At 25.9% G+C, this 24024-nt stretch overlaps 8 protein-coding genes across 8 annotated transcripts; 5 read left to right on the top strand and 3 right to left on the bottom strand.

The window, feature by feature from the left end:
• The first annotated feature begins 508 nt into the window (after positions 1 to 508).
• Positions 509 to 4716, top strand: DICPUDRAFT_98812 (uncharacterized protein). Its single transcript, XM_003290747.1, has 2 exons — positions 509 to 1303; positions 1393 to 4716. Exons 1-2 carry the CDS (start codon positions 1211 to 1213, stop codon positions 4582 to 4584), a joined length of 3285 nt encoding a protein of 1094 aa, XP_003290795.1. The 5' UTR covers positions 509 to 1210; the 3' UTR covers positions 4585 to 4716.
• Positions 4717 to 6013: 1297 nt separating this feature from the next.
• DICPUDRAFT_155330 (uncharacterized protein) lies at positions 6014 to 9007 on the top strand (the record flags this gene model as incomplete). The annotated part of the gene is made up of 2 exons (XM_003290746.1): positions 6014 to 8493; positions 8566 to 9007. The coding sequence occupies 2 exons, from the start codon at positions 6014 to 6016 to the stop codon at positions 9005 to 9007; spliced, it is 2922 nt and encodes a 973-aa protein (XP_003290794.1).
• A 131-nt stretch (positions 9008 to 9138) lies between these two features.
• Positions 9139 to 11079, bottom strand: ABCF3 (uncharacterized protein; the record flags this gene model as incomplete). Its single annotated transcript, XM_003290738.1, has 1 exon — positions 9139 to 11079. The coding sequence occupies one exon, from the start codon at positions 11077 to 11079 to the stop codon at positions 9139 to 9141; it is 1941 nt and encodes a 646-aa protein (XP_003290786.1).
• A 325-nt stretch (positions 11080 to 11404) lies between these two features.
• Positions 11405 to 13487, bottom strand: DICPUDRAFT_81508 (uncharacterized protein; the record flags this gene model as incomplete). The annotated part of the gene is made up of 4 exons (XM_003290737.1): positions 11405 to 11992; positions 12056 to 12361; positions 12432 to 12824; positions 12900 to 13487. 4 exons carry the CDS (start codon positions 13485 to 13487, stop codon positions 11405 to 11407), a joined length of 1875 nt encoding a protein of 624 aa, XP_003290785.1.
• Positions 13488 to 17967: 4480 nt separating this feature from the next.
• On the top strand, positions 17968 to 19146 carry DICPUDRAFT_37984 (uncharacterized protein; the record flags this gene model as incomplete). Its single annotated transcript, XM_003290745.1, has 3 exons — positions 17968 to 18594; positions 18649 to 18868; positions 18947 to 19146. 3 exons carry the CDS (start codon positions 17968 to 17970, stop codon positions 19144 to 19146), a joined length of 1047 nt encoding a protein of 348 aa, XP_003290793.1.
• A 414-nt stretch (positions 19147 to 19560) lies between these two features.
• Positions 19561 to 21336, top strand: DICPUDRAFT_81506 (uncharacterized protein; the record flags this gene model as incomplete). Its single annotated transcript, XM_003290744.1, has 1 exon — positions 19561 to 21336. One exon carries the CDS (start codon positions 19561 to 19563, stop codon positions 21334 to 21336), a length of 1776 nt encoding a protein of 591 aa, XP_003290792.1.
• A 93-nt stretch (positions 21337 to 21429) lies between these two features.
• On the bottom strand, positions 21430 to 21936 carry DICPUDRAFT_92555 (uncharacterized protein). The gene is made up of 2 exons (XM_003290736.1): positions 21796 to 21936; positions 21430 to 21726 (listed from the first exon to the last, which is right to left on the bottom strand). The coding sequence occupies exons 1-2, from the start codon at positions 21916 to 21918 to the stop codon at positions 21568 to 21570; spliced, it is 282 nt and encodes a 93-aa protein (XP_003290784.1). The 5' UTR covers positions 21919 to 21936; the 3' UTR covers positions 21430 to 21567.
• A 408-nt stretch (positions 21937 to 22344) lies between these two features.
• Positions 22345 to 23503, top strand: DICPUDRAFT_155324 (uncharacterized protein; the record flags this gene model as incomplete). The annotated part of the gene is made up of 3 exons (XM_003290743.1): positions 22345 to 22680; positions 22776 to 23307; positions 23388 to 23503. The coding sequence occupies 3 exons, from the start codon at positions 22345 to 22347 to the stop codon at positions 23501 to 23503; spliced, it is 984 nt and encodes a 327-aa protein (XP_003290791.1).
• Between the last annotated feature and the right edge of the window lie 521 nt (positions 23504 to 24024).

The raw sequence follows: 24024 nt of genomic DNA, 5'->3' as shown, positions 1-24024 counted from the left end.
TCAAAATCAATAAGTAGTATTTATTTTTAAATATAATCTTTCTTTCATCATCACTATCATCACCAACACCAATTTGTTAACAAAATTTTTTTTTTTAAAATTTTAATTAAACAATCCAACCTTTCCTTTTTTTTTTTTAATTGTTGTGATGTTTTTGTATATGTATTCTTGTTTTAGTTATTTCTTCATGTCTGTTTGTTTGGTTGTTGTAATTTTAGTGAGTATGGTAAAAAAAAAATAATATGGTAATAAGGAAATAAAGATAATAAAAATAATAATAATAATAATAACTTATTGATCAAATAACACTAATATTAAAAAATTTCGAGTGTATTTATTAAAAAAATAAAAATTAAATAGAAAAAAAAAAAAAAAAGTTTTTTATTTTTTTTTTATTTTAATTTTTTTTTATTTTTATTTTTATTTTTATTTTTATTTTTTTTTTATTTTTTGCTTTTTTTTAAATTTATTTTTTTATTTTTCCACACTAACATTTTTTTTCTTTTATATCAATAAAAATCCTCAGATAAAAAGAATATAATATTTTATTTTTAAACAACATCAAACAGTGTATACTATAGTGTGTATGTTTGTGTTTTAGTATATAAATTATATAATAATATACAGTTAAAACATCCATATATTTTTATGCATAGAGAAATAATTTTAAAAAAATAAAAAAATAAAAATAAAATAAAATTTTTTAAAAAAATAATAGTAATTTTCTAAAAAAATAAAAAAATAAAATTATTATTATTTAAACCGTATTTCCAAATAAAAAAATAAAATAAAAATTAAATAAAATAAATAATAACCTAACAACAAAGCAAATCCTCTCTTTTCTAAATTCCTTTGATTTAGAAAAAAAAAAAAAAAACAGTATAGTTTAAAACAACAATAAAACTAAATAAATAATTATCCTGTTTGTGTGTATTTTTTTATTTTTTATAATAATAATAAATTTAATAATAAAATAATTAATTAATGGTAAAATCAATAGTTTCTTATTTAATTCACCCAATATATTCAATCAGTCCATAAACAGTTAAATATATTAATACATCAAGATAAAGTCAAGTATCAAAACTATTAAAAAACGTATTATAGAAATAAAAGATTTTTATTTTATTTCAATTAGAACTGGCAACCTCAAATTATTTTAATTTTCAAATAAATTTAATATAAAAGAAAAAAAAACAAGGTAGAAGAAATGCAGCCTGTACCAAATGACCCAAATTTATCATTGTTAAGATCACTTTTTTTAGACCCAAACAATCGGTGCTGTGCTGAATGTAATTCACCGGTATGTAAATTAAAATAGTTATAATAGTTTTTTTAAAAAAAAAAAAGAAATACAATATTAATTTTTTATTTTTTTTATTTATCATTTAGAATGTACCATATGTTTGCATTAAATTAGGAGTATTTATTTGCCCAACATGCGCACATTTTTTGAGCACTATAGGATTTAAAGTTAGACCAATTATGGGCAGCTCATTTACAGAGGATGATATATCAAGATTACAATCAATTGGTAATTTAGTCTCAAAACAATTTTGGTTAGCAAGATGGTCACCAATGGAAATTCCAATGCCACCACCAGACGATCCAAAACTTGAAGCATTTTTACGTTTAAAATATATAGAAAAAAGATGGACATCCTCTTTATCAACTTCGGATGGTTTTTCTTCACCCTCTGGTCAAATCCAACAACCACAACAAAACTATAATAATTTAAGTAATGGCCACCATAATAATATAGGTACTAATGGGATTAATTTGGCTCAATCAGATGTTGTCCCAATTGTAAATAAGCAATCACAACAGCAACAGCAACAGCAACAACAACAACAACAGGGCTTTTCACCATTCCAATCACCTCATTCTTCACCAAAACCAGGTAGACACTTAATTGATGATTTTATGGGAAGTTGTAGTAATTCAAGTAATAGTTTTAATAATGGAAATCCACTAAAGTTTAGCGGAGGAATGCCGCCACAACAAAATGGAGTTTATAATCAACAGTTAAATAATAATAGTAATAATAATAATAATAACAATAAAATGCCATTTGACCCATTTTCACCAATAAAGCCATATGAAAATAATAGTGGTAATAATAGTACTAATAACAGTGGCCAACATGATTTCCAAACCACATCTCCATATGGACAACCACTTTCAACATCTGGTAATACTTTAATTGATATTTTAGGTCATCCAGCTAAATCCAAATCACCTTCACCTTCAAATACACCACAGGGTTTATCACCACAGCATCATTCTTCAGATTTTAAAGTTCATTTAATAGATATACCAAATAATGCTAATGGTATTGGTAATTTAACAAGTGGAAATAGCTCAAGCCAACCATTACCTCAACTTCACTCTCCTTCAAATCCATTTTCATCATCAAACCATGAACCTCTAATAAATTTACATGATGATTTACATAATAGCAGTAATGGTAACCACCAAATGACTTCACCAACACCTCAACAAAATTTAAGTAAAAGTAACCCATTTGTAGAAAATAAACACCCAAATCATTTACATCATCACCATCGTCATCACTCTGCAAATATTAGTAATAGTGATTTATCATCCATATCATTTACATCATCACCATCACCCTCACCTTCTTTAGGTTATCAAAATAATCAAAACCAAAATAATATAGTGAATAATTTTTCAAATTTAGGTATAACAGGTTCTACATCAAGCACAAGTAGCAGTTCAAATATAACGATAAATAATAGTAATATAAATAATAATAATAATAATAATAATAATAGTAACAACAATAATAATATAAACAATAATAATATACATAATAATTCTAATAGTTCTAATAATATAAGTACAAGTGGTGGTCAAATGGTATCTCCATCACCATCACCAAATCCATTTTTACCTGTACAAATTTCAAATTCAGCAAATAATACAAATCAAAATAATATAGTTACTCCTATTCCAATCAATCCATTTTTTGATCAACAACATCCAAATAGACAATCGAATCAAGTTCAACATCCACAACAAATGTATATTCAACAACAACAACAACAGCAACAACCACAAACCCCACAAACTCCACAGACTCCACAGACTCCACATCAATATCTATCACCATCTTCTGCACCATTACAACCTGTAATTCACTCACCAATACCATTACAACCACAACATTCTTCTTCACAATTTTTAAATCAACAATTCTATCAACAACCAATCCAGCCACAATCACCAACTCCTCAAGCCCAACAACCAGCTGCTCCACCACCATCATCCACTCCACAACCACTTCACAGTAGCACTGATGAGGACCCAACAGTTTTGGAGGTTTTAAATTTGAAGAAGCTTTATGATATGAGCATGATGGACAAAGAAGAGTTCGAGCACAGAAGGAGACAAATTATTGATAATTTAACTAAAACAACTTCTCCAATTCCACAAGGACCACCTCAACCAGTTTCAGCACCAGCAGTACAACAGCAACCACAACAACAACAACAACCAATTCAAACACCACAACAGCAACCACCACAACCACAATCTGCACCAGTTTCACAAGCTACTCCACAAGCTGCAATGCCAGCTGCAGTCCCAATTCCAGACCCAAGATTAACAGGGACTGAAAGAGTTATTAGACATCGTTTTGATGCCAAATTAGGAAAATGGGTACAAACAGCCACAATTGTAATTACCGAGCCAACTCCATTTGCAGAAGGTGCAATGAGAAAAGCATTTAGAATGAAAGATTTATCTGCAGAAGGTCCTTCATCGCAAATGGTTGCTAAATTATTTAAAGATGCTAATGAAGATAGAATGGTTTATTTTAAAGATGTAGAGATGCAAACTTATGCCAAAGAAATTGCAGAACGTTTCAATCTTAAAGGTCCACCAAAGAAAATTGATTTTGTGCCAGCATTTGTTATGGAGTTAGTCGAACGTCAAGGAAAACCATTCTGTGCAGTAGAGTACTTTATTGAGGGAAAGTATGAAAAGCATAATAATAATTTTGGTTACAAAAACGATTTTGATAGAAATACACCACAAGCATTCAGCCATTTTAGTTATGAAGACTCTGGATGTCAATTAATTGTTGTTGATATTCAAGGTGTTGGTGATGTTTATACTGATCCACAAATTCATTCAGCTGATGGTCAAGGTTTTGGCAAGGGCAATTTAGGCATTGAGGGTATTAAGAGATTCTTTTCAACTCATCAATGTAATCCAATTTGCCATTTCCTTGGTTTATCAGCCGTCAATCCCAAACCTGCAAACGACGAGTCTGGTACAATGCCAAAACCACCTTCATTAGGTCAAGGTGGTTCTTATATTCGTCCTTCTGTTTATCCTCCAAACCTATCACAGTCCTTTTCTTTTAATTTCCCACCATTAAAAGATCAACAAAATAACAATAATATAAATAACAACAATAATAATAATCAAAATAGTAATCAAAATGATCAACAGTCTGGTCATGCTCCACCACAAACTCCACTACCTCCACTTCCACAACAAAAAGAAAAACCAAAAATTGAAGTATTTGGTGATATGCTAAGAAAATTGGTTTCTTAAATAATAATTATAATAATAATCTATACATATTGATTCGATTTGTAGAATATTCAAAATAATATGAATAATAATAGTATTTGCGTTGTAAAATTAATATCAATAATATCATTCTGTAAATAATGGTATTCCAACAAAAAAAAAAAAAAAAAAAAAATTTAAAAAAAAAAAAAAAAAAAAAAAATAATTTCTAATCACATAGAACAGTTTGATGAATACTATCATTAGATTTGATAAGATAATTCAACTCTGTTTCTCTTTTTTTATATTTTTTTTAAATATAAAAAAAAAACTTTAATAAATCAACTACTTTTAAAATATTTTCATTTTTTTTATTTTTTTATTTTTATTTTCAAATTGTATAATTAATTTTTATAACATTTTTCATTTTAATAAAATAAATAGATAAATTAAAAAAAAGATAAAAAAACACATGCAATCTTTTGATATAGAATTTTAAAAAGAAAAAAAATAAATAATAAAAAAAAAATAAAAATCAACCTAAGTTGGGTTTGGTCTATCTCCTATATAGGAGATCTAGAATGTTTATTAACTTATTTAAATTTTCATCTATTGATTTATTATTATAAATACTTTTCTCTTTCTTTAAATAAAAAAACATTTTTGTATAAAAAAGTTATTTTCTTTGTTTTTGATTCTGGGTATTTTCACATACATCACACAATAATGCTATTTGTTTAATATAATCGGAATCTAGGTTATCCTTATTTTGTCTAACCTGATTAATTTTTTCCTTGAGATTATCGTCAATGACGTGGTTATTTCTTGATAAAATGGGAATTTCCCTTTCTTTTTTTTCTCGAGTTTTGTGAGAACATCCAAATCCTTTCAGAATACTGATTTTGGTTTTGTTTTGGTATATCAATCTTCATGATAATCTTCAAAAAAAAAACCATCCTATGAACTTTCAAAAAAGAATTTTCTTCATTGTCATCTCTTATTTTTGGATACAATCCAATATAATTCTCAATTAAATCTGATATACTATCTTCAACTATTGTTTCAAACCTTGAATACTTAAGGAATTAATTTGGTGGATCGAATCTCTTACTTCCTCAAATCTCTTATTTGTCTTGGAGTTCTGTTTTTCTTTAGTTTTAACTCTTGTTTTTATTTCTTTTAAAATATTAAATAATTATTTCTCCATACAATAAAAAACATTTTATCTGTATTAATTTCTTTAATATTATTTGTTTCCATCATAAAATTAATATTTTTAATAAAAAAAACAATTATAAAAAATAAAAACACATTTTTTATTTATATTAAAATTAAATTTTTTTTTATTTTTTTAATTTTTATTTTTTTATCTTTTAAAATTTTTTTTGTTATTAAAATTTTTATTTTTTTATTATCTTTTTTTTTTTTCTTTTTTTTTTTTTCTTTATACTGTCTCTTTATTAAATAAAATATGAGTTGGGAAAACAATAATAATCGCAATGCTTATAGTTATAATATAAATAGTTTTAATGAATATAATAATATGAATAATAACACAAACAATAATATTAATAATATGAATAATAATAACAATAATAATATGAATAACAATAACAATAATGGCCAAAATACATATTATCAACAGCCACAGCAATATCAACAGCAAATACCATCTCCTGTACAAAATAGATACCAACAACAACAGCAACAACAAACAAATAATCAACAAAGACAGGGCACAGCTACTCAACAACCATATCCCAAACAGGTAAATCCTCAAATTGTTTTCAATAGCAATAATAATATTTATAACCAAACCTCTAACCCTATAGCAATTCAACAATCCCCACAACAGTTGAATAATTTTAAACCCCTCTCGCCATCCTCTTCCTCATCAATACAACCCTCTACATCACCCCAATCTTCATTTTATAATAATATGAATAATATGAATAATATGAATAATATGAATAATAATAATAATAATAATAGTAATAATAATAATAATAATAATAATAATAATAATAATAATAATAATAATAATAATAATAATAATAATAATAATAATAATATGAATAATATGAATAATATGAATAATATGAATAATATGAATAATATGAATAATATTAATAATAATATGAATAATAATAATAGTGGTAATAATAATAATACAAATGGTGATAATTTTTCAAATAGTAATAACAATGGTAATGGCTATATCAATTCGCCAAACAATGAGAAGCTATCAAGGTCACCTTTATCAATGAATGCGTCTCCTATTCATTTCAATGACCCACCATTTAAAGTACCTGTACATTTACCTTTATTATCTATTACATCATTAAACTCATCAATAGACAGCAATAAACTAAATAGTAGTGGAGGTAGTTCATTCAACTCCACGCCAACAAAACAACCACACCAACAACAACAGCAAGAATATAGTCCATATAATACTTATTCAAATATATATAACCAAGCGCAAAATTTTTATAGTAATAATAGTCCAAAAAGTACAAATTTTTTTATACCAGAACAAACTAATAATAATTTAAATGTAAATAAATATCAATCAATCCCCAAAAATAATAGCAATCAATATCAACCACAAAACACTCAATATAATCATTTACAGAGTATCACTTCATCACACCAACAACAAAACCCCTCACCATCAAATAGTAGCCAACAAAACTATTCTCCATCCCATCAAAATATACTGCAAAATCAATATCAACATCAAAATATCAAGCAACCATCCCCATTACAACAACAGTCACAACAAAATATGCAACCCAAAAGAGGTTCACACGAATATAATAATGATGAGAAAACTAAAGTTCAAAAAACAAAAATTCCCAGCCCCCAAAAAAATTTTATTAATAATTTTCATATAAAAAATATTAATATTCAAAGTAACCATGTAAATAACAACAGTGTAAATAGTAATAGTATTAATAATAATACAAATAATAATATTAACAATAACAATATTAACAATATTAACAATAATAACAATAATAATAATAATAATAATATTAATAATATCAACATGAATATGGGTAATAATATTGTAAATACTATGAGTAATAATATAGGTATGAGTAGTAATAACAATAATAATAGTAATAATAGCAATATTAATAATAATAATATGAACAACATAAATAATTTAAATGGCAATATAAATCTATTTAATAATTTTCAACAATTAGAACAACATCAACAGCTTTTACAATCTCAGCTAATACAACAAGCACATTTACAAGACTTAAAATTATTAAAGCAAAATAGTATTTATCTTGGCGGTAATGAAATCAAAGATTTAATGAATCAACCAACCGAATTCACTGATATAGAGTATCCAGAAATTAAAGGTAAATTTAGAATTTTAGAAAAAATAGGTCAGGGAACATTTAGCGGCGTTTATAAATCAGTTTGTCTTTATGGACCAAATACAGGATTAATTGTAGCATTAAAACGTGTTGCCCCAACTTCATCACCTGCAAGAATTTTAAATGAAATACACAGTTTGTTAAGAGTTGGTGGATCCCACAATGTCTCAGCGCTATTGGGTGTACTAAGACACAAAGACCAAGTTACATTGGTATTGCCATATTTCGAACATGACTCTTTTAAAGATTACTTTTTCCAAATGACAAATGATAATATTCAAAAATACCTATTGGCTTTGTTTACCTCACTCAAATGGATACATAAAAATAGTATTTGTCACAGAGATGTAAAGCCAACAAACTTTCTATACTCTCAAAAAAGGAACTCGTTTATGTTGATTGATTTTGGTTTAGCTCAAGAAATGCCCGAAAATAATGAGGCTAATAACAATAGCAACAACAATAACATCAAAGATGAAACTACAACGATACAAACAACCAATAATAACAACCCAAAACCCTCAGCGAAACAAACAAATACCAAAAATGATATAAAGTAAGAACCATTACATTTTAAAACAATAGTTATTATTTAAACTAATTTTTATTATTTATTTCTATTTAAAAGACCACAACAAGCCCCAAGAGCAGGCACTAGAGGATTTAGAGCACCAGAAGTTTTATTAAAATTTAATAAGCAAACAACTGCAATCGATATATGGTCAGTGGGTGTCATACTATTATGTATCATTACTGGTAGATATCCATTTTTTATTTCGCCTGATGATATGACAAGCTTAGCAGAAATTGTTTCAATCATTGGCACAAAGAAAATTATTGAAGTAGCTCAACTATTAGATAAAAAAGTTCAAACATCACATCCAATTCCTCCAACCTCTTGGAGAGATTTATCAAAACGATTAAGGAGCGAATCCAGCGAAAATAAAGAGGATGTTCCCTCTGAATTATATGACCTTTTAGAAAAATGTTTAGATCCCAATCCATTTACTAGAATTAGCGCAAGTGATGCTATTAAACACCCTTTTCTTTTAAAAAGTTTTATAAACTAATAATGTAAATAATTAACAAAGAATAACATAGTAAATAATAAAATAATAAATGTAATATCTAAACAAATAAATAAAATAGATAACCGATTGGTTATTTATTTATATTTTTTTTTTATAAAAATTATATTTATTTAAACAGTTAAAATCTTTTTATATTTTAATTTATGTGGGTCATATTTTTTACCGGTACGACGTGTTCTATCTTCATCATATGAAGCATAATTACCTTCGTGAACTACAACATTACCTTCACCTTCGAATGAAACAATATGGGTACAAAGACGATCCAAGAAATAACGATCGTGAGAAATAATGACAGCACAACCTGGGAAATCCTCTAAAGCTGTTTCGAGATTTCTTAAAACATCAACATCTAAATCGTTAGTTGGTTCATCGAGTAATAAGAGGTTACAACCTTTTTTGATCATTTTGGCAATGTGAACACGATTACGTTCACCACCAGAAAGAGAACCAATGAATTTATCTTGCTCTTGACCTCTGAAATTGAATTGACTGATATATTCTCTTACATGAATTTGATGGAGACCCATATTAACGACATCATCACCGTCAGCTACCTCTTCATAAATGGTTTTATCGTCATCTAATGAGCTACGTGATTGAGAAACAAAGCCCATACGAACAGTTTCACCAACTCTAACTGAACCAGTTTCTGGTTTTAATTCACCGGTCATAATTCTAAAGAGTGTAGATTTACCGGTACCGTTAGGACCTACAATACCAACAATTGAACCTGGTTCGATATTTAAATTTAAGTTTTTGAAAAGAGTACGACCGTCAAAACTCATTGAAAGATCTCTTGCCTCGAATACTAATTTACCGAGACGTGGACATGGTGGGATTGAGATTCTACCTGGTTCTCTATACTTTTCTGGTGCACTAGTTACCAAATCATTGTATTTATCGATACGAGTTTTGTTTTTTTTGGTTTGAGCTTTAACACCTGCTTGAAGATATTCTAATTCTTTTTTAATTGCTTTCTTTCTACCCTCTTCTTTTTTATTTTCGACTGCTAAACGAGATTCCTTGTGTTGTAACCATTTTGTATAATTTCCTTTAAATGGTATTAAATCACCACGGTCAATTTCTAAAATCCAATTTGCAACATTATCCAAGAAATAACGATCGTGAGTAACTGCAATAACAGTACCTTTGTATTCTTTAAGGAAACGTTCTAACCAAGCAACACTCTCTGCATCTAAATGATTGGTTGGTTCATCTAATAAAATGATATCTGGATTTGAAAGTAATAAACGAGCTAAAGCAACTCTACGACGCTCACCACCTGATAATGTTTCGACACTGCTTTCACCTGGTGGGCAATTCAATGCATCAATTGCAATTGCAATCTTTCTCTTTAGATCCCAAAGTTTTTCTTCTTCAATAATATCTGCCAACTCTTCTTGTCTTGCTTCTAATTGCTTTCTCTCTTGTTTTGTTAATTCTTCATCCTCATCTTCTAAACGCTCTGTAATCTCTTCGTGTTCATCTAAAATTTCTTTCTTTTCATAAACACCATCAAAAATATTTTCTTCTACATTTTTTTCTGGATCCAACTCTGGTTCTTGGTGAAGATAACCCACTGATATATCTTTTGAAAGTAGCACTTCGCCGTCAATCTCTGTATCTTCTTGTGCAATGATCTTCATAAATGTTGATTTACCAGAACCATTACCACCTAACAAACCAATTTTGGCGCCATACATAAATGAAAGTGAAGTTGGTTTTAAAATATCTCTTCCTGTGTCTTCGAATACTTTTCTAACATTAACCAATGATAAAATAATTTTTTCGGTTTCATTTTTATTATTGTTATTATTATTGGCTTTATTGTTTTTATTGTTTTTACTTGAGTAATTGTTTTTAAAGTTCTTTTCTAAAAACTCTTGGCAAAATAATTTATTTTTATTTAAACTATTATCATTACTATTTTGTAAAACAATTTTATTATTTGAAGTGATACATCTTGTATTTATAATATTGCTACCATTATTCTTTGATATATTATACAAAGATAATGGTTTTCTTAATTTTGTAAATGATGACAACATAATAACAAGATATTATTTATTGCATTCAATTAAAAAAATATAAAATGGTTTATAAAAAAAAATTTTAAGAAAATAAAAAATTTAAAAAATAGTTTTTAGTTTTTTAAAAAAATAAATTAATTTAAAAAAAAAAATAAACGAAAAAAAACAAAAAAAAACGAAATGAATAAGGTTAATAATTATGAATAATAAAAATAAATAAATTTATAAAAATGTTATAATATAATGTGGATATATTATATATTTATTAAATTTAATAATTTGAATATTTCGGAATATTATTTTTTATTTAAAATATTTAAATAAAAAATATGGGTGGGGTTGTTTAGATTAATGGTTTTTCATCATGATCATCATCTAAGCTTGCTTCATCGTCGAATAAATTTTGTTGTTTAGCATTTCTATGGGATGAAACATTTGAATAAATTTTAGAATCTTCAACAGACTCTAATTCTAAATCGTGGGAGGATGCTACCAATTTCTCGAAAATCTCGATGGCTTCAGTTGCTAATGGTGGCATTTTCTTTCTAAACCAAACTTTAAAGTATTTATCATCGATTGATTGATATATTTGAGATCTTTCTTTATTTTTGGTTACTTTGTTTAATGGTTTTGAAATATTATCTAATGACTGATCACTTGATGATGTTTTAATACCCAATACTTTTAATAATGGATAAGTTCCAATACCAAATACAAAGATTGTAAATATTACTACTAATAATGTGTTGGTACGAATTAATTGTGTTTGTGGAGATACATAATCAATTGATAATGCAAATGCGAATGCACCTCTTAAACCTGCAAACCAAATTGCAATTTGAATAGTCCAAGGAATCTTATTCTTGATGAATCTATTTAAAATGAGACACATTGGGAAGATTGCTAATGCTCTTGAAACTACTGTAAAGAACTAAATAGTATTAAAAAGTTAGTATGGTTATTTATTTTTTTTATAAATGAAAAATAAACTTACTAAACTCCAGCTAAATAATCCAATATCAAAAGTAAATTCGTGGAAACTTAATGACATTCCCATATAAATGAAAACTGCAGTTTCACAAATAAATGCTGCGGTTCTAAACAATTGTCTTGAGGTTAACTTTGTATATGGTGATAAACTATATGCACCATATTGATTAAAAGTAATACCGAAAAAGAATACTGCCAAAACACCTGAAATATCCAATGCATTTGCTAAAACATATGACATATATGAAAACATAACCATAAAGATAGTTTCTAAAGCTGGGAATTTACCAATATTAACCCATTTTAATATCTATAACAAGAATATTGAATTAATTTTAATAATATTGAGTATATTAATAATTATTACTTTGTATACTTACTAATGATAATAAAACTGCCATAACAACACCTAAAACAACACTACCCAAACCAACTACTAAAAACATAGCACAGGATATAATAATATCATGGGTGCTGGTTTGCTCAACGACTCTATATAAAAAGATTGAAGCGGCATCATTTAGAATACTTTCACCTAAAACCAACATGTATAATAATGGATCTACATTAAGAGCTTGGAAAATTGCCAATGTGCAAACTGGATCAGTGGAACTAATAATGGCGCCAAATGCTAATGAATCTTTTAATGATAATATAACTGAAACACCTGATTTTCCAACTGTATAAATACCAAAACCTACCGATAAAAATGTAATAATTGTACCAAAAATAGCAAATGATAAAATTGGAACAATATTTTGGAAAAAGTCAGTCTAGTATAATAAAAAAGATTGGTATTAGGATTAATATCAACAAAAATATAATATATAATATTTGTGTATAAATACCTTTGGTAAAGAGAAACCAGTTTCGAAAATAATTGTTGGTAAGATGAATAAGAAAAAGCTTTCAGGGTTGAAATTTACTACCTGTTTAACGATATGACTATATGAGAATCTAAAGATAACACCTAATAAAATACCATATGTGACAATGGCAACAGATTCTGGAATAAATGGAATATCCATTTTAATTACAACATAAACAATTAATACAGCACCAGTCAAAATGAACAATACAATAAATATAATAGTATTGGCATCCTGTTGGTTTGACAATGCTCCTTGACCACCATCATCTCCGCTGCTACTTTCTGTAGTATTGGTATGACTGCTACTACCGCCTGTGACACCTCCTGGTGGGACAGTTGGGTTTACTCCAACTTTATGCTGTTTATTATCTGTAGGTCCAAGCTTGGATGATACCAAAAACAACTCTTGGTTATTTATTTTATTATTAACTTCATTATTGTTGTTGTTGTTGTTGTTATTATTATTATTACTATTTAACTCGCTGGCAAATGATAATTGTAAAAATAAAATTGCTAATGTTACTACTATTATAAAAGAAATTGATTTATTATAAAAAAATTTCATAATTATACTACTACTACTACTATTTGTTTATTTATTATCTAATATTTGGGTGAATTATTATGGGTAGTTGTTACTTTTTTTTTTTATTTTTTAATAATAATAAAAAAAAGATAAAAGTGCCTTTATTAAATTATATTATATATATATATATCTTTTTATTTTTAAAATAAAAATAAATAAAATTAATTTTAATTATTTAATTATTATAATAATTAATTATAATAATTATGTTTTATTTATTTTTACTAATTTAACAAATTCTATATATGTGTTATTTGTGTGTGTGTTCTAATGTAAAATAAAAAATAATAATTAAAAAAAAAAATAAAATAAAAAATAAAAAATAAATTTCAAAATAAAATTATTTTATTTATTTTTCTTAATTTTTTTTTTTCTTTTTTCAATATTTTCAATTTTTTTTTTCTTTTTTTTTCGGGTTTAAGATCAAAATTTTTTATTTTCTTTTCCCACATATGCAAGAATCTTGTTCAAATCTTTACAAAAGAAAGATGATCTTTTTTTTTTTTTAATGTTTTTGTTTAAACAATTATAAATGAAATTTCATCAAATATAAATAAGTAAAATTACAAATAACATAAACATCTTTGTTTGTTTTGTAATAAATACTAATAAGAGCAATGGTTATTTTTCTTGGAATTACAATAATAAAAAAATAATACAAACAATGAAATTAATAATAATAATAACAATAATATAATCAACAATCAAATATTGCTAAGTTATTTGGTTTTAGAATCATACCATTTACCTATTTACTATTTTAATTCCTTATATAATTCTTTATTATCATAATTATTTATAATAAAAATGGTTTAGCAGATATTTTGAATTTTTTTTAAAATTTTTTTTATATAAATTTTTTTTTTTTCATTTTTATTGTGAAAAATTTCAGAAATTAATTTTTTTTTTTTTTGTTTTGTTGTGACCTAAAAACCCTCAATAAGCTCACTCCTCCCCACTTTCAAAAAGGAAACCAATTGGTTTCAAAAAAAAAAAAAAATAAAAACCAATAAAAATAAATAGTCCAACCCCTATAATAAAAAAAAATCTATGAAAAAAATATCTAATAATATTAATAAATAATAATAATATAATAAAATCATAATTACTATAAATAAATTATATAATAAATATATAAAGTTAAATATTTTATAGTTCATTAATATGACAATTATTCAACCACAACCAATAAGAAACAATATATTTTGGAATAATATCGAACCTTATATAAGCTCAACATTTATACTACAACAGTACTCTGGTCCTCTATGGTGGTCAGATGATTATAGAGTTGTTTTATTATGTGGTGGTGATATTGGAGGTAATTGTCATTCATCGAGTTATTTAATAGCCACCTCGCCATCTTTTACCGAAATTGTAGAAAGTTGGCAAATCATAAATACAGTTTATCAAGAAAAAGTTGAAAAAACAGGTCTTTTGCAATTCTCTGACACTTTTTTGTTACACATCTATAGAAAGTTGGCAAAGAAATTATGCAAGATTAATACTATACTCCAGAGCACTTCTGAATCAAAGTCAACTACACCCACATCTTCGACTGTATCAATTCCTTCAGTATTATCAGGATCTCCATCTACATCAGTTTCAGCTTCACCTTCATCACAACCACCAAATTCTCTTTCATCCATAACTATACCATTTGCAATTACCCAACCAACAGCCCTCCAACAAAATAATAGTAATTTTAATGGTAGTGTCGGTGGTTTTTCCACATTAACACCTTCAACATCACCATCACCCCAATCAATATTAGAACAACCACAGCAGCAGCCATTACAGATTGAATGTATTGAACTGGGTAAACAAAGAAAAGTTTTAATGTTGTTTAGAACCTTATATCATAAAGACCGTTTATCATTGATAGAAAAGAACTATGTAAAGTATTACCTAAACAATGAATGGGTAGATTGGGTAGATGAAAGTACTGGTATGAGACCAATTCATGTAGCAACAGAGAAAAAGGATATACAGTTAATAAAGCTTTTATTAGAACATAAAGCCGATGTCGATTTAAAGGATTCTCAAGGTTGGGCGCCACTTCATTTTGCAGCTTTTGCTGGTAGTTTAGAGATATGCCAATTGCTTATAGAACAAGGTGATGCATCAGTTTTATCAATCTCAAAGGATGGTACAGTACCATTACACTATTTAGTACGTCATTCATTTTCAGAAGCATCCCAAACAGTAAAGTTCCGAGTGGTTTTAAATTTACTCTTAGATAAAGGCACACCAGTCAATGCTAAAACAATTAGAGGAGAATCAGCATTACATAGAGCATGTTATAATGGTTCACTTTTAGCAGTTCAATATTTGATTGAGAAGGGAGCAAATTTAAATATTCAAAATAATCGTGGTGAAACTCCTTTATTCTTTGCAGTCGCAAGTCACCAAAAGAAAATTGTAAAGTTGTTAATGGAAAATGGTGCAGATTGTAATTTAGGAGGTTCAACAGGCTCTGCAATTCAAATGGCTTCAAAAACCAATCAAACTGAAATTATGTACTTTTTAATAGGATTCTCAAATGACGATAAAAGTGTTCAAGATAGATTACAAAAAGAGGAGGAAGAGAAACGTTTACAAGAAGAGTTGAAAAAACAAGAGCAGATCGATAATCAAAAAAGTCAAAACTATTCAAAATCACACAAAAATAATGCACCTTTTTTTCCACATGTATTTGTGTACATTGATTTTAATACACCAACCCATTGTTCGCTGTGCAGTTATTTATTATGGGGTTATCGTAAGCAAGCTTATCTTTGTGAAGTATGTGGCTACGTAGTTCATCCAAAGTGTAGAAAGAAAGCTACCCTAACTGAAAATTGTGAAATTTCCGAACAGATTTCAAATATGGTTAGAGTTTCAGATGGCTCAGGTAGAGATTTAAATTCATCTGGCAGTAGTGTAGTAGATGACTATTTATCATCGTCCAGGGACCTAAGTGTTGCACCAGTTTCTTTGCATACCCAAAATAGTAAGAGAATTAATTTATATCATATTTTTATAAATAACTCATTTTAATATTAAATATTTTTTTTTTAGTCAATAGAAAAAGATTAGAAAGTTTATACAACCATTTTACATCATTGGATAAGGATAAAAAAGGTATGATTTTAAAAAAAGACTTTGGAGATTGTTTAGGCACGATTTTAAATGGTTCAAGCTCAATATCAAATTCATTGTTTGAAGCATTCGATTCGAACAAAGACGACAAATTAAATTTAAATGATTTTTTAAATGGTATATCAATATTACAAAACTCATCTTTTAATAGGCAAATTAAATGTAAGTTAATTTTTTTTATATATCATCATTACCAAAAAAAAATCTATTAACATTGCTTTTTCATTTCTTAGTTGCATTTAAAATGTTGGATAAAGAGCAAAAAGGCTATATTACAGTTGATGAACTTTTAACTATTTTAGAATCAATCTGTTCATCACTTAGCAGCTTAAAAATCATTACAACCTCACCATGCTCAATTATAAAACAGCTATTCCCTCAATTTTATATAGGTAATCAAATCAAAGAAGAGTTAAATAAAAGTTTTAATAGTAATAATAATCTTCGTTATAGTAACAATATTCGTTATAGTCTCAATCTTAATAACAGTAGTAATATTTGTATTGATAATAATAATTGTAATAATAGTCAAAATAATAATATTAATAATAATAATAATATTTCAGGATCCCCATCGACAAGCTTTTCATTATCACCATCAACTAGTTTTTCATCAACTCCTTCAAGTGCAAATATAAACATAGGCCATGAAAAATTGTTAATATCAAATAAAAACTCATCATTAATTAGAGATAAAATAGTATCATCGTCATATGAATCAATAAATAGTGATATTAGTGAACATTCAAATAGTACATCATTTAATACATCAATTAAACATAATAGTAATTTTAGTAAAAAAAATATTAGACAACCTTTTAACTCTCAACAAACAGACCCAATAAACTCGATTGGATATCATCGTACCCTTAAAAAATTTTCAGATGTTTTAGATATTAATCAAAATAACCAAAATGATAGTCCCGATAGCAGTAGTATTAGTAGTTTAAGCAAAACACCAACTAAATCAATGACTGATATGCCCAAAGTTGAACAAGAAATTATGGATGATGCCCATAAATCTCAATCATTACCAGACTTACCATCACACAAACCAATTAATAATAACAGTGGTTTTACATTAGAACAACAAAAGTTATTACAACAACAATTAGGAAATAGGTTACCAACTTTAAATAATCATTCATTAACATCATTTTCACCATTTTTAAATGAAACTGTAAATGACAAAAGACTTTTTAAATTAGATGGTAAAATCTTTTTCAAGGAATATAGAGATGTTATATCAAATAATTTATATTTTGTAAAAAGTTTAGGGTTGGTAAATCATTTCGAAACTTCAATCTCAAGTAATGGAATGATTGAAAATAGATCATCAAACTGGGTAGCATCACAAGGAAAAGATATTACTATTGGCCATGAAAGCTGGGACCTAATTCAATTTATAATGATTGGTATTCGTAGAGCTGTAGGTGAAGCAATTGCACTCCCAAATAGAGCATTAAAACCAAAAGATTTCGAATTAATTGTAGAATTCAAGTATAATGGTTGGTTATTTAAAGATCATTTCCCAATGGCATTCAAAAAGATAAGAGAGCGTTTGGAAATTGATACGAAAATGTTTATGTATTCTCTTGGTCCAGAAAGAGTATTTGGTAATCTTTTACTTGGTAACCTATCAGCACTCAGCGAAATAGATTCTAGTGGTAGAAGTGGAAGTATGTTTTTCCGTTCTAGTGAGGGTGATTATCTTATTAAAACCATTCCATCCAATGAAGAGGCAGTATTAAAGAACATTTTACCTGCATACGTTCAACACCTTCAAAAGTACCCCAACTCATTGTTAATTAAACTATTAGGCTGCTATTCATTGCAAACAAAAAGCAGAGCTGAAATGAAGTTCTTGGTTATGAACAATCTATTTTTTACACCATTGCCTATTGCAGAGAAATACGATTTGAAAGGCTCAACAATTGGTAGACATGTAGAAATTAATGAATTGGATCAAGGTTCAGATGAAATTGAAGATCTCGATCAGCAAATAACAATCGAAGATAAAATGGCACAAATTGCATTAAAAGATTTAGATTTCAAGAGAATTTTAGATATAGGTACAGAATTTAAAGCACCATTACTCGAACAAATTGAACACGATACTAAATTTTTGGAGTCTCATAATATATGTGATTACAGTTTATTAGTTGGTGTACATATAATCGATGAAAACTCACCATTGGCTTTGACATCGGATGACCAAAGTCAAAAAGATCAATGGAAAGTATTGGAAGAAGAATTTTTCAAAAAAACATCTGGTAAGACCTCATTATTTCAAAAAGATATTGGTGGTATATTATCAAAAAATAAAAAAGAAGTTTACTTTATTGCTATTATTGATACATTAACACCATGGAATTTCTCAAAACAATATGAAAACTTTTTTAAATCAATTATTCATGATGGAACCAAAATTTCTGCTATTTCTCCTTCTGCATATCGTAAAAGATTCCAAGCTTTAATAGCAAATATTGTCCAATAGTAGCAGTAATATAATAAATAACAATAACAATAATAATTGTTGTTATTTTTATTTATTATACAATAATTATAAAACAAATATAAAAATCATAATAATAATAATAATAATATCAAATCGTAATAAAATAATAATCATTTTATTATTTTTAAATTACAAATTAAAAAAACAAATAAACTTAAAATTTAATTTATTTATACTAAAAAACTACTCTTTTTTAATTTTTTTCTGATTTTCTGTCTGATTCTTTAAATAATAAAACCTATACCTTTTTATTTCATAATGATTAAAAATAATTCATTGGTTTTTTTTTTTTATAAATAAATTAAAAAAAAAAAAATTTTGGCATTTTTCGTTTTTTTATTTTTTTTTTTTTTTAATTATAATTTAAATAATTTTTAACAATAAATAAATAAAATGTTAAAAAATTTAACAAATAAAAGTAACATCTATTGTAATAGTAGTATTATATCTTTTTTAAATAATAGTATTTTAGTCAGATCATATGCAAAAAAAAACCAACCTATAATAGAAAGAGAGAAAAATGAAGTACAACTTGGCGAAAATATAAAAACTGTTAAATTTGTTACAAGAAAAAAAATTGAAGAAACTTCAGTTAATACTAATAATAATAACAACAATAACAATAATAATAATAGTAAAAAGAATAATTATAATAATAAAAATAAAAATAATAATAAAAATAAAAATAATAATAAAAATAATAATAATCATATGAACAATAAAAATAATAATGATTTCAAAAATAAAAAACTGTTCAACCACTTTAAAGATAAATATAATAATAAAGATAACGAACAAGGTTCAAATTATAGTTTAGATAACTTTGATAATAATATTAATATAAAAGATAAAAATAATAAAAAATCAATTGGTTTCAAAAATAATGGTAATAAAAAAAGAGTTTCTAGTTCAGATAAAATTGAGCAATGGGCAAAAGAAGTGGATAATGATGACTATGACCAAGATGAGGATTTTTATGAAGAGGACTACGAAGAAGACTATGAAGAAGACTACGAAGAAGACATTGAGGAAGACTATGAAGACTACGAAGAAGACATTGATGAAGATAAGAAAATCAAAACTCTAAAAGAAATTAATGAAATTAAAAGAACTGAAACTACAGTATCACATTTAAGTCCAATTTTAGAAGTATTTAAAAAAAGAAAAGAAGATATTGTTAAATTAGTTGTTGACCATGAGTTTTATAATTCGAATAAAAAAGAGATTCATCCAATGATTAAATATTTTACAAAGAATAAAAAAGTGTATAAAATTATAACTGGTCCAAATTCACATGAAGAGTTAACTAAAATGTCGGGCACAATTCATCATGGTGGTATTATGGCAATCGTTAAAAAGAAGTATCCAGTTCCAATCGATGTTTTAATGGAAAATGAAATTGAAAGATATAGATTATATGAAACTACACCCATTGCAACACACTCATTCAGTCAACATATTAAAGGTCAAGAATTGGCAAAGAAAAAACAAATCGAATCTTTAGGATCTGCAGCTCGTCCAATTATTGTGTTTTTAGATGGCGTCGAAAATCCAATGAATTTAGGTGCTATAGCTCGTACATGTGCTTTGTTTGGTGTTAAAAGCATAATCATCAATGCTAGTTCAACTGAAAATACAAAGTCACCAATAAACCCATTCTCTGGTGAGGCTTATAGAAGTAGTCGTGGTGCACTCGAGCATGTAAATATCTCAATTATCAATACCTATACAGAAACAATGGAGTGTTTAAATGAATTCACTTCAAATGGTTGGGAACTCGTTGTAACATCAAGTAATCTCGAATTAAAGAATAATGTTACTCTCTACTCTAAAGGTTCAAATAAATTATTAGGTCTTAAACCAATGATTCTTGTTTTTGGTTCAGAATCAAAAGGTATTGGAAAGAAAATTATGAAAGCATCAACTCGTTGTCTCACTATTCCAGGTACAGGTTTAATCGAATCATTAAATGTAGCACAATCCGCATCAGTTATTTTAGCTGAATGTTGGCGTATTCAAGGCAAAAATTTAGAATCACCAGATGAAAAACGTATAGAATCTATCAAAACTGGTAATGGACCTTTGGAAATCACTCCTCAATTATTAGGTATAAAAGAATCTGATATTTATAACGACGATGAATACGAAGTTACAGAGGACGATAATTAAAATGCAAATAAATAAATAAATAAATAAAAAAAAAATTAAAAAAAAAAAAAAAGAAATATAGTTTTTACAATATTGTAAAACTATAAATAAAATAATATTAAATAAAGCTTTATTTAAATGGCTTTATCTTAAAATTTTTGTACATTTCTATTTTATTTTAGTGTTGTTATTATATATATATATATATTTAATGTTATGGTTTATGATTATTATTTATTATATATCTTTAAATTAGAGTTTATTTGAATTGAAAAACCATTTTCCTAAAAGACCAAAAGCAACCAATTGTGGTTGATCTTTTTGTGGATCATTTAAGTAGGCTAAAGATAATACACCTAAATTTTTAATTTTGAAAGCATTTAAAGCTACAATTCCTCTCATAACCAAACCCTAAATTCGAAAAAGTAAATGTTAATATGTATTAAAACGATAAAAACACTTATATTAATTTGCACTTACAGCCAAGTAGCCACCATTATTGTTTTCTGAATATTTACGAATTTGTTCTTTGAATTGTTTTTCGTCGGGATTTGTAGCATAGAAGATACCAATACCAGCTAAAAGAAATAAAAGTTTTTTCATTTTATTTTTGTTTAATTTATAAATTAATGAAATGATTAAAAAATTTAAAAAAAAAAAAAAATTTTTAAAAAATTGTTTAATTTATAAAAAAAATATTTGATTGAAAAACAAAAAAAAAAAATAAAAAAATGTAATTATTATGTAAATTTAATTTATAAATAATTAATATTGATTGGTTTTTTAAATGATTTTAAATAGATAAGATTTTTTTTTATTAATTTAATATTTAAAAATAAAAAAATAATTTAAATTAAAAAAAATAAAATAATTTTTTTATAATTTTTTTTTTTTTTTTTTTTTTTTTTGAAAAATTTTAATTGGGTTTAAAAACAAAAAAGAAATTTTTTTTTGGAGTGCCACTAAATTATTAAAATATTATAAAATAAAATAAATATATATACATACATTTAAACCAATAGATATAACATGGATAATAGAAAGAGGATTTATACCTACAATTCACCTTGGGTTATATATGGATTATCGTGGAGTAATCGAGTTAATAGACCTTTTAGATTAGCAATTGGTTCATTTTTAGAAGATTATACAAATAGGGTTGATGTTATACAATTAAATGAAGAAACCGATCAATTCGAAGTTTTATGTGGATTAGAGCATCCCTACCCACCAACTAAATGTATGTGGATACCAGATAAGAATAATACAAGACCCGATTTATTAGCAACCACAGGTGATTATTTAAGACTGTGGGAAGTATCATCAAATCAAAGATCGATAAAAATGAAGAGTTTATTATCAAATGTATGTGGTATAATACTATATTGTAGCAAAAATAACAATTAAAAACTATTATATAAATATAAAGTTATTAATATTATTATTTACGTAAATAATAGAATAAAAGTAGCGAATTTTGTGCACCATTATCATCATTTGATTGGAACGAAACAGATCCATCACTATTAGCAACATCAAGTATTGACACTACATGTACAATTTGGAATATAGAAACAGGACAAGCTAAAACACAATTAATAGCACACGATAAAGAGGTTTTCGATATAGCGTTTGCACGAGGAACTGATTTATTTGCATCAGTAGGTGCAGATGGATCATTAAGAATGTTTGATTTAAGAAATTTAGAACACTCAACTATTATTTACGAAACACCATCATTTGTACCATTACTACGTTTGTGTTGGAATAAACAGGATCCAAACTATTTAGCAACAATACAACAAGATAGCCCAAAAGTTATAATTTTAGATATAAGAGTTCCATCAGTACCTGCTGCTGAATTGGTATTTCATAAGAGTGCAGTGAATGGAATTTCGTGGGCACCTCACTCAAGTTGTCATATTTGTACAGTTTCTGATGATAAACAAGCTTTAATTTGGGATTTATCATCAATGCCAAAACCTATTGAGGGTATATATATTACTATAATAATTTTAGATATTAATATGGAGCAATAAACAAATATTAACTTTTTTTTATTTTTATTATAGATCCACTTTTAACATATAACGCACAAGCCGAAATTAATCAATTAAATTGGTCAAGTTCACAACCAGATTGGATTGCAATAGCGTTTAGCTCTCATTTACAAATATTAAAAGTTTAATAAATAATATAGAATTATATAGAATTTATATAAAAAGAAAATGTATTTAATCAGTTTAAACTCATATTTTAAAATACTATTAGATTGTATATTTTATTTTATTTAACCTCTTATTAAATTAAATTAAAATTTTTTTTAATTTAATTTCAAAAATCATTTTTTATTTTTTCATCTATAAAATAATAAATTTAGATTTATAGAAATTTTCTAAAATTGGATTTTATTTATTTAAAAAAAAAAAATAAAAAAAAATAAAAAAATAAAAAATTAATTTAAATAAATAATTAATTTAAATAATAATTAATTTAAAAAAAACTATTTTTTTTTTTTTAAAAATAAAAAATTATTTAAAATAAATTTATTGTTTTATTTAATATTAAAATAAATAGCTATAAAAAAAATATAAATAAATAATTTTAATTATTTATTATTTTAATCTATGTATATTCATATAATTAAATAAATTTTATTTTAAAAAATATTTTTTATTTTTTTTATTTTTTTTATTTTTTTTATTTATT

This window comes from Dictyostelium purpureum (genome assembly GCF_000190715.1).
Source record: "Dictyostelium purpureum unplaced genomic scaffold DICPUscaffold_241, whole genome shotgun sequence".
Taxonomy (NCBI): Eukaryota; Evosea; class Eumycetozoa; order Dictyosteliales; family Dictyosteliaceae; genus Dictyostelium; species Dictyostelium purpureum.
Note: the sequence above shows the minus strand (reverse complement) of the source record. Positions and strands in the feature narration are given on the sequence as shown.